The sequence below is a fragment of the Squalius cephalus genome (genome assembly GCF_949319135.1).
Source record: "Squalius cephalus genome assembly, chromosome: 4".
Taxonomy (NCBI): domain Eukaryota; kingdom Metazoa; phylum Chordata; class Actinopteri; order Cypriniformes; family Leuciscidae; genus Squalius; species Squalius cephalus.
In genome coordinates this window covers 48,011,982-48,030,459 of record NC_137125.1, presented here as the reverse complement: position 1 = coordinate 48,030,459, position 18,478 = coordinate 48,011,982, and the positions used below count along the sequence as shown (strand labels likewise).

The window sequence follows — 18,478 nt, the reverse complement described above, 5'->3', positions numbered from 1 at the left end:
GTGTGTACAATGTGCACTGACATAGAGGTCTTTCTAACCCCTGTACTGTCTAACAACAAGGTCTTAGTACCCAAGCCACAGAAATCCTGACTAATTAAGATTTTTTCCTATCAAAGAGTCTGTCCAGTCTGAGTACCGTGTCCCATGTCAATCATCCGTCCTCCATGGTTGTACTTTAATTGTGTGGTTAACCCCTCACTCACACTGTTCTGCCGCCTTCGAATGGAGCTCTGTCAACAGAATCTGTCACATGTTAGCGAATATCACCAGAAATCACAGCTTCCTGAAGAAAAAAAAATCCCATTTAGTTTAATCATTCAGAAAAATCACTGAATCAGAAATCATGCAAATTAGCAACCACATAAAGCATTTTGAATGACGTAATTGAGTCAGCCGTCCTTTATTCTCAGACTACTTCAATATGTGCAAATATTTTGATATTTTGCAATGCTGTTTTTGCTATAAATATTAAAATATGTTTTTATATCCTCAATGACTAAAAGTCAATAGTTTTATATGATGCACCAGCATTTCAGCAGCTGAAAATATTCATTTGAAAAAGCAAAAATACCCCTGGTACAGTAAACGCTTCCATGATAATGCATTTTAACTGTGTCAGCGTATATCTATTCATGTCAGCAGTGTGAACACACTTCACCGTGACAAAAATGATGCTAGACTACTAATATGTAAAATTTGTTCAGTTGAACAACTGATAAGCATCTTTTGGCAGATTTATCACATGTGAACAGCATACCGAGTTTAGTAGCCCAATTGACCTAATTTAATTACCAAAAATTTCGTTTCTGGCAATGAAAACTTTACACTTGGTTTCGGTAAAAAATCAATTTCTGTGTTTTATATTATAATAATTTGATTACAATTTGTGATGCTTTATGGTATGAGTGGTTCATTCCATCTAAAAGAGTAAACACGGTCCTACACCTTTCTCTTTTTTTGTATTGTATTGTTTTGTATTGGTTGTTCTGTCCTTCCCTTTGCAAAAACACTTACAATGTAAGACTATGTGGGAAAAGTACAACACTTTCTCCCAACTTGTCTTTACAAGCTGAAGGATGAATCCAATTTTTTTTTCCATGGTGTTCAACAACATATCTCAGATGCTGTTGACAGATTTATCCCAGTACTCTGGTTTAATAGAGTGGGCTGGCTGTGCAGTGTGGGCAAGGATCTTTAAATGCCAAGATGGCAACCTTGGCTCTGTGTTCATCAGCCGGAGGGTCAAAACGAGCACAAGGTTTCCATTTTGTGTTTAACCATCTTTGCTGTGTATCTAATCTCGGTGTGTTTTCCTGTCTCCCTGCTCCCCCGTGGTCCTTCATTGCTTCGTTCTGTTGCTTTCTGACCACTGAACGCCTACATAAACATACCATAAACACCCATGTGCTCACAACACACACTGCACTATATCAAATTCCAAACAAATTTGATGATTCCTGATAAACTGCTGGCATCTATCTATCTATCTATCTATCTATCTATCTATCTATCTATCTATCTATCTATCTATCTATCTATCTATCTATCTATCTATCTATCTATCTATCTATCTATCTGGTTGTTTTCTCCCTTTCATCCTCACACTCTTCATTCTTTCTCTCTGTATTACTTTTGTTTGATTTGATTTGATTTGATTTGATTGTTTTCCATGTTTTATTTATCTGTAATTTCACATGTGCACAAACCTCCCATGTGTAATCATTTTCTTTATTTTGAGTGTCATTTTTTTTCTTTTGTTTCTCTCACCACCTCTTCCTCCTCTTCTCCTCTCCATCCCTGCACCCCCTGTGTTTTTCCTCAGAGCTCCACTCCTTCGTCTGAGTGCCCTATTCTCTCCATACCCTTCATAGGAATGGTTGTAATAATGGGCCTGATATGGTGCTGCTGGAAGGAGCTCTTGTCCTAAAGGGGGAAAGGTATGGCTTTGCCTTTTCTTTCTCTAAGAGTCCAGAGATGAGCCTTTTTGTCCCTCCTGTATTGTGAAACTCATCTTTATCCTGGTCAAAATATCACTTTTTATAAGCCCTAATTAATGGTCTTAACTGTCATGCTAAACAAGCCTGTTTGCCCATTGGACACAGTGCCTGATTCTTTACGAGGGCCTTTTATGGATGTGCACATTGTTTCACAACCGTAGTTTTCCATTTAACTAGTCTGAAAGGAAAACTAGAGTTTAAATGGACATGTAAATCTCAACTTTGCAGGACAAAACTTATTTCTGAACAAAGTGGATTGAGGAAGGCTAATGTTAGTTAAACACTTTTTCATTAGTATGTATTAGTCTTAGACTTATAGAGCAAAAATAGAGCAATTCCTGTCAACAGAAGATAATTTTTTTTCTATTTCTTTTCTATTTCCCAAACATCTTTACTGGACAGAAAATGATATTATCCAGTTGCATTGATTCTTTACTGAAAACAGGTTTCCTAAACACATTTAAAACTCTCTTTAGGATCAGTTCTTTGAGCAAAATGAATCCTAGAAAATTGCATAAAAACATCCTGCACCCAAAGGAAATTGACATGATTCTTAGAACATTGCCAAATTAGTGTGCTTTTGTAGTAGAGACGAATTTTTGCATCATAGACACACTGCATTTCTTATGTTTTTGGCACCATCAAAAATCAGATCGCATGAAGTCATATTCAGGCATCCTCTGAGATTTACGAGCGTTATTATCCCAGCCAAACGCATGACACACCTCTGATTTCAACAGTTCTGCTGCCCAGCAGGACCGACCGAAGCCACACGCACACACACTTACACAATTCCTTGATTCTGCTGGACAGTCGTGTGGTTTCCACTGCCAATTTCACAACGCCAGATGGAGAGAGAGCAATAGAGAATGTAAAAGAGAACATGTGTGACAGTGATTGGAGTATTTACTGGGTCATTGCTCTTGGCTTTGTATCTCTCCACATTTCTGGATGGGTATATTTAGCTCTCATATCCAGCGCTATAACAGAAGATGACTAGGAATAAACAACGAGTCCTCAGAAGGTTCATTAAAACCAGATCAGTTCTGTTGCCTCAGTCACTGAATTCTAGCCAGAGAAAAATTGTGTCCCGGCTCTGGTTTGTGCAGTTTCATCGACATTGGTGAGTGTTTTGCTTTTGGTGAACGCCTAGATGAAAAATGTCTAGAACACCAAAGCCTGTTTGTTAGAAAAAGTATATGGATTTTAAAGTTAAAGAAAGTTGGAAGAGAAGGATTTGAATTGTGATTTCATTTTAAATGTGTATATAATAATACAAAATTGATACCATATCGTTTATTAGCCAATTTTTTTTTTTTACTTTGACAAAATATATATTATAAAATGATAATATAATTTTTCTATTGTTTTATAATTTTATATAATGTGTATATAAAAAAATAAAATTTATAATATTATCATTAATTAAAATATATAATTTTTAATTGTCATATTTATTTTTTTAATTCAATGTTTTTTATATATATATATATTCATATCAAATCTAATCATATCAAATCCAAATTATGTCCTTAAAATATCAAAATATATATGGTCAATAACCGTTAAATGGCCAAAATCAAAATTTTATACTACAATTATAATAATATTAAAGAAGAAGAATTAAGAGTAATGAAGAATCGTAGGACAAAAATATCAACTGTTTAAATATGACCTCTCTTGACCTTTACCCTCTGATGTCATTCTTTTCTTCTCACTGACCTCAGGATAACGAGGGAGACTGGAACCTGGTGATGCTTGTTGCTGTGGCCGCAGCAGCAGTTCTACTCATTCCCAGTTTCACCAGAGCTCTGGCCTGAGGGCTGGACAGGAAGTGACCTCATCATCTCACTCTGCCCATGGTACACAACTCTACATTTAACCACCAATGTGACCTGAAAACCATTACGCACCTGGGTCACACGGGAACACAACTTGATGCTTTTTGATGTGCATTGTGATGCTGGTTGTTTGCTCTGCTTTCGTAGACAGTCATATCCGTTTCGACCAGTAGTGCTACAGACACTGATGCCATGCCGTGGGTATTTAAAAGGTCAGAATGGAGGAGCTTCTGATTGGTCTAGCTCCCCGCTTTCCATTTCATGAGTTGTTTTCTTTCCTTAATGGACAATCGCAAAGGTCCTCTCGAAACAATTTGCCTTATCACTTTTAGATAGAACATTTGCACAATTTACCTCTTTTTTGGCTATCAAAAACAAACAGATCTCTTGGGGACTGAAGAGGATGCCGCCCTTCATCAACAACGCTTTGGATGCCGCATATTGCTTTGTGCTTCATTGCTTTTTGATTAGGTAGAAGCATGCAGTATTTATTTAATCTTGGATCTTCCCATTTGGAATAATTACGTACTGAAGTCTCAGTACTTTCAGAATGGTTTGTGTTTAGATTCAGTAACTGAGAACTTCTTTCACCCATAGCATGTTTATAACTCAAAAACTCTGTAGGTACAGTACTTATCTATATGCTCATTTTTACATTCATTTTGGTTAAAAAAAAAGGTGAGTTAAGGCTATTCCAACAGGTAAACATACTTATTTTAAACTTTCCACAGATATTTTTGTATCTGAATTGTTTATTCCAACACATGAAATGTATAGATTGATTTTGTGAGTGTAGATTGATGTATGATGCTAAAGAGTGATAGATATTTTTATACAAGCGTTCACTAATCACTAAAATGACACTATGAGAGCTCTAAAATGAGTGTAATTAACAAGCACATATCTACTGTAATTCCACTGATGTTGCATTGATGATTAAGTCGCAGGTATTATATTTTCAAAGTGTCAGCAGGGAAAAACAGTCCTACGGTTAAAATAATGTAGCAAAATATATAAAAAGCAAAATAAGACCTTTAAAAATGTCTGTTGTAGTCTGTAAATCTACCCAAATCATGGCAATCATTTTGCTGGGCCTATGCAGTTCATGCTAATATTAATACATTTTAACGTTTGACATATTTTTAAATGTCATGTTTTAAAAAGCTATTTTAATAGCATGTTTGATGGCCACTTAATGTGTAATGTGAACAACCACAACATAGACGTTTCTTACAATGCAATTCAATCTGTAGCATAAATCCATAGCATGAATATATTATCTAGCTAATAAAAATGCTAGAAGCGGAAACTTCCATACTGCCTTTCACCAAAAAAAGTAACGACGATAAGAAACTTGTCTTAAATAATGTATGTTTAACTAAAGAGACAAAAATACATGCTTAAATGTAGCTTTTTACATCAGAATACGTCACAATCTTGAGGTCTTTGTGTGGATGCGGACTATTATAAAAGTACCCTCCTGTAGGAAGATTAATATTACTGCCACTAAACTCATATCCATCGTGAGAGATTCTGGGTAAGAGCCTTGAGGTACTATTGTTATGAACAGAATCTATTACTTTAAACTTACTGTATCTATTACTATAATCGTTTCTGGTATACACACAGGTTGTCTTTTTTGTCTAATTTTTTAACAGCACAAAGTATCAAAGTGACTAAACAATAGTAGACATAGACGGTTGACTAGCGTTGTCGCAGTGGTCTTCGTAGTGTGGTTTTAAGACTTGGCGTTAGCTGTTGCCGAGTCTCAGTGTTTGGGAATATTTACAGTATCCCAAGGTCATCCCAGTGCCGTTTTCTGCTACCCCGTTGATAGACTCAGAACTCAGTGGTAGCACAACTGAATGTTCAATGTATAAATGGTCAGCTGACTTTCTATAAGAGTGCATGCTACACAGTGACTTGTCTTTGAAATAAACTTGCTATTTGTCCTGCCCTGCATTGGATAGTTTGTTACTTTGATGAAATGGAATATGAATTTTTCATTATTTTACATCAAAACAAAATTCACACACTTCCACTCAGCACTTGTAAATGATGTAATATGTACAAACTGTGCATTTGCATGTCCGTGCCAGTAGATTCTGCATGTCGAGTGATAGAAACCAGTTGTAGATTTTAGCTCCCGTCACAATTTTGTTCCAGTAGACGTCGCATGCATTGTCCAAATCTGCAGCTTAACTGAATTTTTTTTGTGTGTGTGTGTGTGTGTTGAATATGAAGACCATTGTCACTTATGTTCTCTTCTAAAATATTTCTTTATCTGTTACTTATGATTTGAAATTGTAGCAAATAACTTTTGGAAAGCCCAGTTTTTGGTTTTAATTTATTTTACAGTACGTGCACTTTCAATGTACTTACAGTGTACTTGCCAGAAAGTACTGAGTAGTGTAAGGTAACCTAGTTATTACCCAGTTAGTGTCATTACTACAATAAGTACATAGTATGTACATGGACTGTAAAATAAAGTGCTCTCTAGTTTTTCTCTAAATGGACGAAATATTATATGAAGCGATTCACTTTATCAATGAATGTTGAATGTCATTTTATCTCTATTTTATGTCCATACTGTACATTTCCACTCCAGTTCTCTCTTCTGTTCCATTTATCTTCTATTTAAAGTCTTTTAGTTGTTGAGAGAATTGCAAGTTGTACAGACCAACAAAATCGTTTGTAAATGTGCTTTAATGGATGCTGATGGGTGGTAAATGTATGGAAATGCCAGTATGTGGCGATGCTGCTGCTTGTCTGTATGTGGTTGTGTAATTGTAACTACAGTGTCTTTGATATGTTTACATGTTGTCCTGCCTTAACAGGCATTTATTTAAACATTAATAATGATATTTGAAGTATTTTGGTAACCATGTATATTTTGTAAATGAACAGGAACAAATAAAGTAGTTTGTCCAGAGCATCCTGATTTAATATATGTGCTCGTTTATTCTTGTCAGATCAGAGCTTGTTTTTCTTTCAGCCTCTTGTTGAATCATAAGGTGAGCTGACATCCATAGCTTTCACCAAATGATAAACAGATGTCCCCGTTCGTTCCTCTGACCTTCACTTTTGCATTATTTGTCAGTCCACATCGAAGCGTGCTGAGGTTCTGAGTCATGGCTGTGACTTCACTGTGAGTATATGAACCTCTTCTATTCCTGGGTATTGTGTGTCAGTCTGTGGAAAAGGTTGCTTTTCTTTTGGACACTTCTGAATTTATGTCTTTGTGTATTACACATGTCCACGGGGGTCCTTCTTTTCCAGTAATAGTGAACCATATGCCTGTATATGGTTTAGTCACCGTTCGCCACTGGAGCAAACACTCTGAATTACAATAACTCATTCTGTATTACTGTTACACGTTCACTGTATACGTTTCAGTGCAGACCCAGGATCTCACAGTTTGTTATTGTAATGAATTCAGTCCTGCGACTACTCTATAACTTTTTATTAAATGTTTGTAATATTTTCATAAAATGTTTAAACCACACACACACATATGTAGAGAGAGTTTGTGTGTAACATGTCAAATGATACAAGCTTCCAGGTTCCAGGTTGACAACACTGGGACCCGAGGTCATGACATGGTTTGTAAGCAGTTTTTTGGGGTCTGAATCATCATTGTTTACATGACGGTTACATGATGTGTCCATATCTCTGTAACAACAAACAATGGCACAAACAGTAAACTAGCCCCAGTCTACCCTATTATAATCTCACAATTTATATTATCAGAATATATATGATTTATCATCTGTTTTCCTCAGAATATATGATCTATCAACTGTTTTCCTCATGGGGACTGATATTTTGTCCCCACAATGTCAAAAGTGTCAGGTTTTACTATCTTTATGGGGATATGTAATGATAAGAATGTAGGGAATACCTGGAACACACACACACACACACACACACACACACACACACACACACACACACTGTATAACATCCGTTTGTAAATATATAATATATACATACATGTATACACACACACACACACACACACACACACACACACACACACACATACATATATATATATATATATATAGCCTCCTGAGACCCAGAAAATTTTTTTTTTTTAATGTAGTTTTTTTCCATGTCATCACATTGTTTAGAGCACAAGAAACAAATGGTAAAAAAAACATTTTTGAAAAATAATATTTTATTCATACATTATGCTATGTCCTCTGTAGTGGACACCAGGACTAAGTTGTTTAAAAAATAAAATGGCATGAAATTACATGTATAGGCAAAAACAATGGGATTTTTTTTTCAATCACCAATAAATTTTGGGGTTTCAGGATTTTTTTTAGCCAAAATTTGTATAAAGATGATTCTCAACTATGTTATGAAAGAAATAACGGAATGAATTGATACACCGTTTTACTTTATGCAATATGTGGGTAAAATGGCCATAAATTAATATTCCCATTCAATGCAATGTATCTATACACTGTATCTAATTTGCACATTAATGTGTTCTTGGAGCAACATTTAATGAAAAAAGAAGTGTAATAATTGGAGTAATAATTGGCAACATTTTAATAATAATATCTAATATTTAATAGGAATATTGATGTATAATTTATTTCCATATTCACTTGTTGTGTCTCACAAAATGCCTGATAAACATGATTTAAGTCCCGGTGTCCTCTACAGTGGACACGTTTGAAATCAACGCCCTGTTCTGTAACAGAAAGAATTTTTTTTTATTTGAAACCCCTTAACATTTTCCTGAGATGTTGTTTTATGAAATACAATTTGAAAAGTAGTCCAATTTAAATTATAATTACAATATATTATCATATTTCCATAAGAATGCTACATTTGATCACTAAATTAATGTCAGACATTTTTAAAGACCAAGGAGAAGTTGTTTTCATGGTGAAACCTCCAAACATTTGGTATCTCTGAAAAGTCCTGAATGTGCTCTTTACAGGACACCCAGGTTGTGTCATGTGACATGATGTCAGAGAAATTCACTAAAATATAATGTCCACTACAGTGGACAAAAGTCTATTCTTGGGTCCCAGGAGGATATATAGCCTAGTTAAACTTATGAGTTACCTTGATTTTTATTTAACAAGGTATTAAAAAGTGTGGGAAACATCTGTATCTGTTATTGGCTAATAACATTTTTAACATTCACATTTGTTTTGCATTTTTTTTCATTATGTTGACTTTTCTTTACCACGTATATTAGTGCCTATGCCAACTATCAGTTTAATGCCTAGGCCTATACAGTGAGGAACTGTAACATGAACAGTTAACAATATCTCCAATACAGCTATACTTTTAACAAAACTATTTTACAGTGTATGACTTCATTGACTGGTCTGGAACAGAGTTCTGTCAGTTGGGGGCCATAATATTGTTTATTAATAAACTCTCGAAGGCTACTATTTATGATTTATTAATAAATAGTCGGTCGTGCCTTTTCTTCAGTAGCCTATGCTTATTTAGCACACTCTGTTAAAATATCTCACAGACTTAATTATGCTGTCAGTTGCTTTTTCCAGCACCAATTGTTAAAAGAGAGCCCAAGTTTTACAACAAGCGCAACTCCAGCCCCCCAGTGCCCAATTTGGGGTTCCTAAAAATAAAAATGACAGTCACAACTGTCGCGGCGCTCGGGGTCTATCCAATCCCCTTCCCCGCCGCGCGCTTCGCCCAATCGGGCGCCGGTCTCACTATCTCGGTCAGATTAGAGAATCACCCATCGCGCTGTTGTATATGGTCATGATGACAGCAGCATACCAGGAGATCCTGCAGACTGACGTGTGAGCCCTGCCGGAGGGGTCTCAGATTTTTAAAGCGCCTCATGCTTCATTTAACCATTCAAGTATACGAAGCCGCGTCTCTTTTCCCGTCTTTCCTTTTATTTCAGAAAAGTTTCATGTGAATCAAGCAGGAACGAACTTTCTTAAACGGCGGTCTAAAAAAAATTGGCGGCTGGAAGAATTTAAAATTGAACGGAAATAGCGGAAATTAATTCGCTCTGCACTCGTTCGTCCTTAAAAAGTGTTTCGAAGCTGGTTCCTGTCCGACAAATAGTTCCAGTTTTTCGCAAGCGCTCCCAACTTTCTTCCGTTTTCTTTTCTTTTTTCCCCCCTTTCCCACTCCCCCTCGCGCTGCAAAAGTCTAACAGATTGTCGAATAACGTTAAGAGGGGGGCACGAGAACATCGGGGAAAAAAACATGATGAGCAATAATACATACTACGACCAGCAGCTGCCGCCGCAGTATTACCAGGGCACCGACAACGGCGAGGACGGAGACGAGGAGATGCCGGCCACGGAGAAGGACCTGGCGGAGGATGCGCCCTGGAAGAAGATCCAGCAGAACACCTTCACCAGGTGGTGCAACGAACACCTGAAATGCGTCAACAAAAAGATCAACGACCTGCAGAAGGACCTGAGCGACGGGCTCAAGCTTATCGGGCTCCTGGAAGTTCTCAGCCAGAAGAAAATGTACAGAAAGTACCACGCCAGACCCAATTTCAGGCAGATGAAGCTGGAGAATGTGTCGGTCGCGCTGGAGTTTCTAGAGAGGGAACACATCAGACTAGTTTCTATAGGTAAGTGCTGTTTCGTTGCGTTGCTATACATTTGCACTCGACGCGGTGGATTCGGTGAGATTTTATGAAAGTAAAAGTTGTTTAAAACAGAACTAAAAATGTTTTGCGAAATATTTAATTAAGTGACTAGCAATGACCATTTATGCTGTGGTAATGTTATCATAACGGGACGCGCTCGAGCTGCGGACTGTTGCTATGGTTACCTCATCAGTTGAATTTCTTGCTATATGACTAACTTGTAATTAACTTTTTTTCGCTTGTGAAACATTCAAAATCTTAAAATGAATACTTACGTATGTGTATTACGAAAGCCTCCTCAACCGCTTGTTTTGACTCAAGCCTTAATTAAAGTTGTCAGACCACACAAACTACCCATAATTAGCCTGGTCATACGGGGGTTTGCTTCCATTTTAACTGTAAATATTGATTCTCTTTTGTTATAATTACATTAATTATCATTTTGGAAGCACCAAAGTATTATTAGATTGTCCACACTTATATTTTTTTCTAAACAATAGATCAAACAGATGTCCCTGAAGAAAATGTCAATGATTTTTTGCCTTTGTGTAATAGCCTAATTTGCACATTGAAGACATTTTTTTAAATACGTTTCATTAATAAATATAGGGATATATAAAGTTGAACAGATTAGTACTTGTACATTCAAATAGAAAATATGAATAATTTAGGCCTATTATGATATTTCTTTGAATGTAGCCTACATTCAATGTGATTAAAATGCAATTATATGATGTTACACTATCTATGTTAATGTTATACATCAGAGCAACAACAATGATGTTTCAAACAATAAGATCAGATGATGCTGATAATCTCAAACTATCAGATGAATTAGCCTGGCTGATATATTGTTTAATTTATACAATTGTCAATATGATACTTTGATGATTTCTGTAATCTGACATCCACTGCTCCTTATCTTCATATTTAATATGAGGCAAAAACAGATCTTTGAACAGCACTTTACTTACTTCCTAATTTTATACCCCTTTGGAGCACAGTCCCAAACCCAGATTAGGAGCAATGCTAGTATGGATTTGTGGATCTGCCTCATTTGGAAAAGACAAAAAGACAAAAAATGATCGTTGAATAGAATGTTTCCTTGATGTGTGAAATATGCGTTAAGAAGGTGTTTTTTTTTTAGTATTTATTGCATAAGTGTCTCTGTATTTAGAGATATTCCAGTCATTTTAGTGGTAGACTGACAGTCTGATACGAAACTAAGGCATTAACATCACTTCTGTAAATGCGGCTGATTTGGGAGAACTCTCATATAGAATTCATTATGTTTTATCATAATGCACCAAATATCAAACATATTAAAAAGCATGACAGCTGTTTCTAGATCATCTTGGCTTCTCTTATAGAAATGACCCTGGGATCTGTTCCTGTGACAGTGTTGGTGTTTTTGCAGTGGGAAAAGATCTAGATTGTTCTGGTGTCTAATGGTGGGTGTCGGGGCCTGGGAGCACTGCATTCTTTCAAAATAACTGGGCATACTGTACAACAGAAAAAGGGCAATGTTCATTCCTATTAGTATTGTGGAGCTGGTATGTTTATAATAAAGACTTGATTTCACCAGTGACAGAGACTGTATGATAGTGGCTTTTATTTGAAAGGACTTGACTGCAGATGTGGCCATCTTGTTAGGTTTGGGGGAAGGAGCCAACAGTCTCACACGCTGGCACATAACAGCAGTGCTTTCAGCCCATCTGTCTTTGGCAATGAGATAGATCTTTCTAGAATGGCACCTGCCTCTCAGAACCCTCCTTACGCAAGAGTGTAGGGTGAAAGAGGTGCAGGAAAAACTCTTGCACTCTCGTCCAAGAAAGTGTGTGTGTGTGAACCTTGTCACATGGGGTTGGCCTGCTGCCTCTACAGGAAATACCACTCACCTCATTTCGCTATGCACTCACTCACTCATGCAGATGTGTGATAATATATAGATTTTAGTGCTGTCAAATCGACATGTATATATATATATATATATATATATATATATATATATATATATATATATATATATATATATATATATTTATATTTTTACAAACTGTTATGTTAGATGCGACTAATCCCTATTATTTGATTTGACAGTACTAATAGATTTACATACATATACTGTATGCAAATGTTATGAAATGGTGATGGAAAAAAAGTGAGATGGGAGAAAAAATTATATTTCAATGCTTTTACGTTTCAGGGGAATGCAATAGTTTTGCAAGATAATGCAAATGTTGTGGGAGAGAACACAAAGTTTCTCGGGAGGAACACTATACTTTTTGTGACAGAAAGCTAAAGTTTTGCGAGTGAATGCAAAATCATTGAAATATAATATTTCCTCTCATCCCGTATTTTTTTCCATCATATCCCCATAGCGGCTCCGTAAAATGCAGCTGCACCAGGATCAGTGATCTTTCCATATGAAAAATACAATATAGTAGGCCTATTGTTGAAACATAAAATAATGCTGATATAGGAGTTTTGGGTGTAATGGCTCTGGGACAGGGATCTTCAGCGTTTAGCCTCTGAGTGAGTGATTGATAGATAGACAGCTGCGCTCTGGGGTCCATCAGTAACAGGTGCTTTAAATAGTCCTACAGGCCCAGAAGAAAGCCGGGACAGAGGGGGTTGCTGGACGTTATTTGGATAGTAATTGAAAGAAAGAGTGAGTCATGGGATAGTTGATGAGCACATGTTTGACAAAACTTATTGGAATGAGTGTCCCCCCTTTCTCTCCCTTTTCTTGCTTAACTTCAGCTGTCAGATTTTCACAGGCTCTGCCAAAAATATGATTAATAGTTATTTTTAGCAATGTTTTTTTGGGCAGTTAAACCATATTTTATCTGCATAATATTTGCTTTTAAAGCCCTAAAATAAAGATAATTTAATTTATTAGATATTACCTTGTTGTTGTAGATGAGTAAATCTTAGGCATTCCAATTTAATTGTTTTATTTCCATATGATTAAATATTAGCCTGTCGCTGGCCTACAATCGAGTTTGGTATTTATGTTGTTCTCTATTTTTAAGATGGCTTAAGTTTTAATTTTTTTTATTTAACACATAAATGAGAGGTTGATAACTTTAATGTATATTTATATTATATATTAATTATTAATTAATTAATTCTTTATTTTTTTTTATTAAAGGAACACTCCACCGTTTTTTTTTAAATAGGGCTTATTCACCTTCTTTCCTACATTTAGATAGGTGGGCAAATGCATTTTTGTCTCAGTGCATTTTAGTTTGACAGGGTCGGCGCTAGCTTAGCTTAGCATAATGAATGGAATCCTTTGTTGCCAGCTAGCATGTCCTGAGTAAAAGTGATATAAAAAAGAAAAAAACCCACCTAATTACTTCTTGTGGTCTGCGTATTCACAACGAGTACAAATAGCGAAGCAGATTAACACTAGGCGATTTCCTAGGCAGATATTGACTTATATATTAAGGACTATATTAGGGGGAAGCACAGGCGAAGCACTGCTACTTGGGCGTGATATCTCTGCGCCCAAGTAGCAGTGCTTCGCCTGTGCTTCCCCCTAATATAGTCCCAAGTCAATATCTGCATAGGAAATCGCCTAGTGTTAATCTGCATCGCTATTTGTACTTGTTGTGAATATGCAGGCCACAAGAAGTAATTAGGTGGTTTATTTTTTATTTTTTATATCACTTTTACTCAGGACATGCTAGCTGGCAACAAAGGATTCCACTCATTATGCTAAGCTAAGCTAGCGCCGACCCTGTCAAACTAAAACAATGCATGCACTGAGACAAAAATGCATTTGCCCACCTTGGAAAGAAGGTGAATAAGCCCTATTTCAAAAAATGGTGGAGTGTTCCTTTTCTGTTTTTCTGTTTTAATTTTCTGTTTTATTTATTTAGTAGTAGTAGTAGTATTATTGTTATACTTCTTGTATAACATTTTCCTTTTTGCAATTTTAACAAAATGTTGTCTTCAGCAGTGACAATATAGCTCTCTCTCTCTCTTTCTCTCTCTCTCTCTCTCTCTCTCTCTCTCTCTCTCTCTCTCTCTCTCTCTCTCTCTCTCTCTCTCTCTCTCTCTCTCTCTCTCTCTCTCTCTCCCTCCGCCCCCCCCCTCTCTCTCTGAAGTAAGTGTGCTGAAAGGGAGTCCCTAATGACATATGCTGTATCCCAGAGGGGAAATTTCCTTTGATTAAAAAGTGAAGTTGTCGTAGCATGTTTCCCTGAAGTGCTATGGTGTCTTTATCAGCACAGTGAGTTATTTTTGCCAACGTCATGCTCTGTTTCTCTGCATGTAACACTTTCCTGGCTCATTAAGCAGATCTTTCCTCTGCTGCTCTTCACTGAGAAGTAGCAGTGGGTTTTATCGATTCCACCCCTCTTGTTCACCTCTGACATTGTTTCTGGTGAATGTTGTGTTATAACTTTCCCTATAGGCTTATCTCCAGCTTCAGCTCCGTGTAATCTTTGGCCAGAAGAAGGATTTCCATCCAAAATATATGAGAGTCAGGCACGATAGAAATGACTAGGGCTTTCTTTTTATGAACAACAACAAGCAGTCTTTCTGACCCCCTTCTTGTGTCCTCCTGCTTTCCGCGTATAACAGCATCTTTAATTGTTACCATGTGTCAAAGGCTAGTCAGTCCACTGGAATGTTCAAGCAAGGCCAGTGAACACCCCTACACACACACACACACTCCCTCCAGAGATTTGACATGGGCCGCTGTAGTGCTTTCTCCAATGTGTCCCACTCGGTTTATTAATATCTCTGGTGAAGAAAGCCTAAAATGTGCTGTTTCTACCGTTACATACAGGTGCATCCTGGGTAGGCGGATATCAGGTGTGCGTGTGTGAAACGGTTGTGCAACAGCTTCCTTTGTTCGTGTGTGGGAAACTCAACATACAGTGTTAAACAAGTACAACAGGCCAGTATTTATTTCTTATTGGTTGTATTTGGATTATTAATTGTCAAGGCATTTTGAGGTCAAACAGTTTATTAGAGAATTATCTTATAAGAGTTTATAGTGCTGTGCTGTATTTTAAAACCATTGGATTCTGATGCTGCAATGATTGAATTCGGTTCATGACAGTAAAAGGCCTCACGGTATCTGCACGGCTTATTCGGGATATCGCTTGACACTCACTGTGGATTCTTCTGTTACTGTATAAATCCAACACCATCTTCAGACTCCAGGATCATGTGGGAGATCAGAGAATGATGGAAAGCAGGCGAGGGGAAAAAGGGCGAGTCGCTTTTGATTATAAATGTGGTGCTGGAAGGCTAACCGGGACTTCATCTCTGCTGTAAGTGATATCTGAGCCTCTCCAATGTTTTCAGCTGCTCACAGTGGTGTTTGGATAGAGTTACACATTGTAGAACATGCTCATTTGTTTTAGTGCACGTCTGCAATCCAGAATTGACTGGTTGCTTTCCTTAAAAAGATTTCCCTAAAAAATGAAAATCATTTCATCATTTAATCTCCCTCTTGTTGTTCTAAAACTGTATGACTCATTCACCAAACACCAAAAATGTGTGTGAAAAGATGTAAGGGTGACAGATATGTGAGCTTTAATAACAAAACAAGATGTTTTGTTTTGGACCCCATTGACTTTGTATGGGCAAAGAAACAGTTCATAAACATTCTAAAAAATGTTTTCCACTGTATTCCACAAAAGAAAATGTCATAGAGGTTTGTAATAACACGAGGATGAGTAAATGATCACAGAATTACATTTTTTAGATGAACTGTCCCTCTAACATGTTATTTACACTACCATTCAAAAGTTTGGTGTGAGATTTTGTTTGAAAGAAATTAATACTTTTATTAAGGATGATTTAAATGAAATTTTACATTTTAAATTGTTATATAAAAGTTTTTTTTTAAATAATAAATCCTGTTCTTACAAACTCTCAATTCAACAAAGAAACTTGGAAAAACATGTTTCACAATTTCCACAAAAATATTTAGCAGCACAGATAATTTCAATATTGATAATAATAAATGTTTATTGAGCAGCATCAGCATATTAGAATGATTTCTGAAGGATCATGTGACCCTGAAGACTGTAATGATGTTGAAAATTCAGCTTTGACGTCAATAGAATAAATGACATTTTAAAATATATTGCCATAGAAAAGTTATTTTAAATTGTAATAATATTTTTTACTGTATTTTCGATTAAATAAATACAGCTTGGGTGAGGTTCAGAGACTTGCAAAAACATTAATCTCACCAACCCCGAAATTTTGAATGACAGTGTAAGTATGCTAATTATTTGAAATACAGTATTTAAAAGTAATTACCAAATTAAGGATAAAATCTATGGAAACAATATATTCATATACAGGAGCGACAGAGATGTGAAACTGTCTTTAGAGATGCACATCTCTGTCACTCTATCTCTACGGTAACGATGCGGCTGTCGAGGTTAACAGTAGGGTCGGGGGTCAAGATCATGACGGGTTTGCCGATAACAGCCATCTAACAGGTGTTTAACAGCAGCTATAACTTCTGTGCCCTTGGATCTCGGTCTTTTTTGCAGTCTAGTTTAAAGCCGGCGTATTATTGGCCGGCGTAAAGCAGTTCTTCTGTATTGTGTTCTCTGTAAGGCTGGGAATCAGACAGCCCAAGTGCACTCTGGGGTGTTTGGTGTCAGCAGTGTCAGGCGCAGAGGGCTATCAGCGGCGTGATGATGTCATCAGCTGCCTGACCCTGGGTTGCCAGATTGCCTCGGACAAGAAAATCCCTCATCGTCCACATGGTCAAATGTCTTCGCCTCCCTCATGTCCTCCATCCCGCACACAGAAATAGACTGACTAAACCCTGCAGACTGAACAGGACTTAAAGAGAGGTTTATAAATGGACAAATGACTTATAACATTATATTTCCCCGGCACTAACAGTTTAAAGTCAACATGATATCAAAATTGACAATTCGTGTTTTTGTTTATGGAATAATGCAGTATTTATTAATAAATGATTTATCCATTTTTTAATTCATGTGCCCTCATAATCTTTAATCAAAATAACCTCCCCTTCCACTTGCAGAGACATCTCTTCTCTTCTCCGATGACGTGTTTTTCGGCGTACGTTTGTTTGATAAGCCGTTTCACTCAGATGTATGTCATAGTAGGGAAGAAAAGACTGTCGCAACTTCTCGTCCTGACTTATAGTAACAGTAATGCTTGCCTTAGCAAATGCCATTAATATTTTCCATCCATTTCATTGTGGTTTAGTGGAAGAGCTCTTCGCCATTTGAACTTCCCAACAGGAAACCCAGATGTGAACTTTCTCCCTCATAACTCTGGAAAGGACTTTGTCTTCTCTTTTCCTATGAATGGTGGACTTTTAGTGGATTCCACTAAGAGATACAGACGTCATTCAGAATTCTTTTCCAAAAGAAGCTTAACAAGGGCAGTAAAAAGCCCTTCTGACTGATATTTGACAACTTTATCCTAAGCCTGGACTGTGTCTTGATGTGTTTCTGTTGGACATCAACATAGAAATGGCACAGCTAATGGCATAGGCATGTTACAGGGAGTTAGTTCCTACAGGAGCATAAAGGATTGTGTGCACGTGTGTCTGACTGTCTGTGTTTATAGCAATTTGACCTGAGGCGCTGACAGGCCCGTCTCTAAGTGTTTTTAACTCTTCTTATTCTTTCTCTCTGCGCTGGAAAAAAAAGTGCTTTTAAAACTTGTAATAATGAAGGCAACCATTTTCTTAAGTTTAATTTAATAATTGTATATCATTTTTAATAATATCATTTTATATTGAATTATTATTAAATATTTGTTTTACATCACTTTGCCGATGTATTGATTTTAACCAGCTTTGTATTGTTACAAATGTCATTTGTTAACAATGTACTCTTTCTCTGGGTTCAAAGATGGAGAAAGAGTACATTTAAATATATTATCAACTATAAAAAGCTGGTTGAAAATTGGAAAAGCTGTACATATATCAGTGTTTCCCACAAGATTTTGCGAGACTAGTAGGTGGACCACTGTCCTTCATTTGTACATTTTAAAGTTAAATG

At 36.6% G+C, this 18,478-nt stretch overlaps 2 protein-coding genes across 13 annotated transcripts in view; both read left to right on the top strand.

Annotated features, from left to right (window-relative positions):
- The window catches only part of ccdc136b (coiled-coil domain containing 136b), a 34,374-nt gene extending 27,601 nt beyond the window's left edge, over nt 1–6,773 (top strand). The window contains exons 9-10 of one of the 3 annotated variants that reach the window (XR_013820845.1): nt 1,872–1,937; nt 3,725–6,773. Coding sequence is in view for 2 of the 3 variants with exons in the window: in XM_079868737.1 (XP_079724863.1) it covers nt 1,823–1,927 (105 nt within the window). In the remaining variant the exon portion in view is untranslated. Of the gene's footprint in view, nt 1–1,822; nt 1,938–3,724 lie in introns of all 3 variants that reach the window. The other 2 variants (XM_079868737.1, XM_079868738.1) reach the window with 2 other exon arrangements.
- A 2,811-nt stretch (nt 6,774–9,584) lies between these two features.
- Nucleotides 9,585–18,478, top strand: part of flncb (filamin C, gamma b (actin binding protein 280)) — a 52,255-nt gene continuing 43,361 nt past the window's right edge. For all 10 annotated transcript variants that reach the window (XM_079868962.1, XM_079868956.1, XM_079868961.1 and 7 more), the window contains exon 1: nt 9,585–10,433. In XM_079868962.1, the coding sequence (XP_079725088.1) occupies nt 10,055–10,433 (379 nt within the window). In that variant the 5' untranslated portion in view covers nt 9,585–10,054. The remainder of the gene's footprint in view (nt 10,434–18,478) is intronic.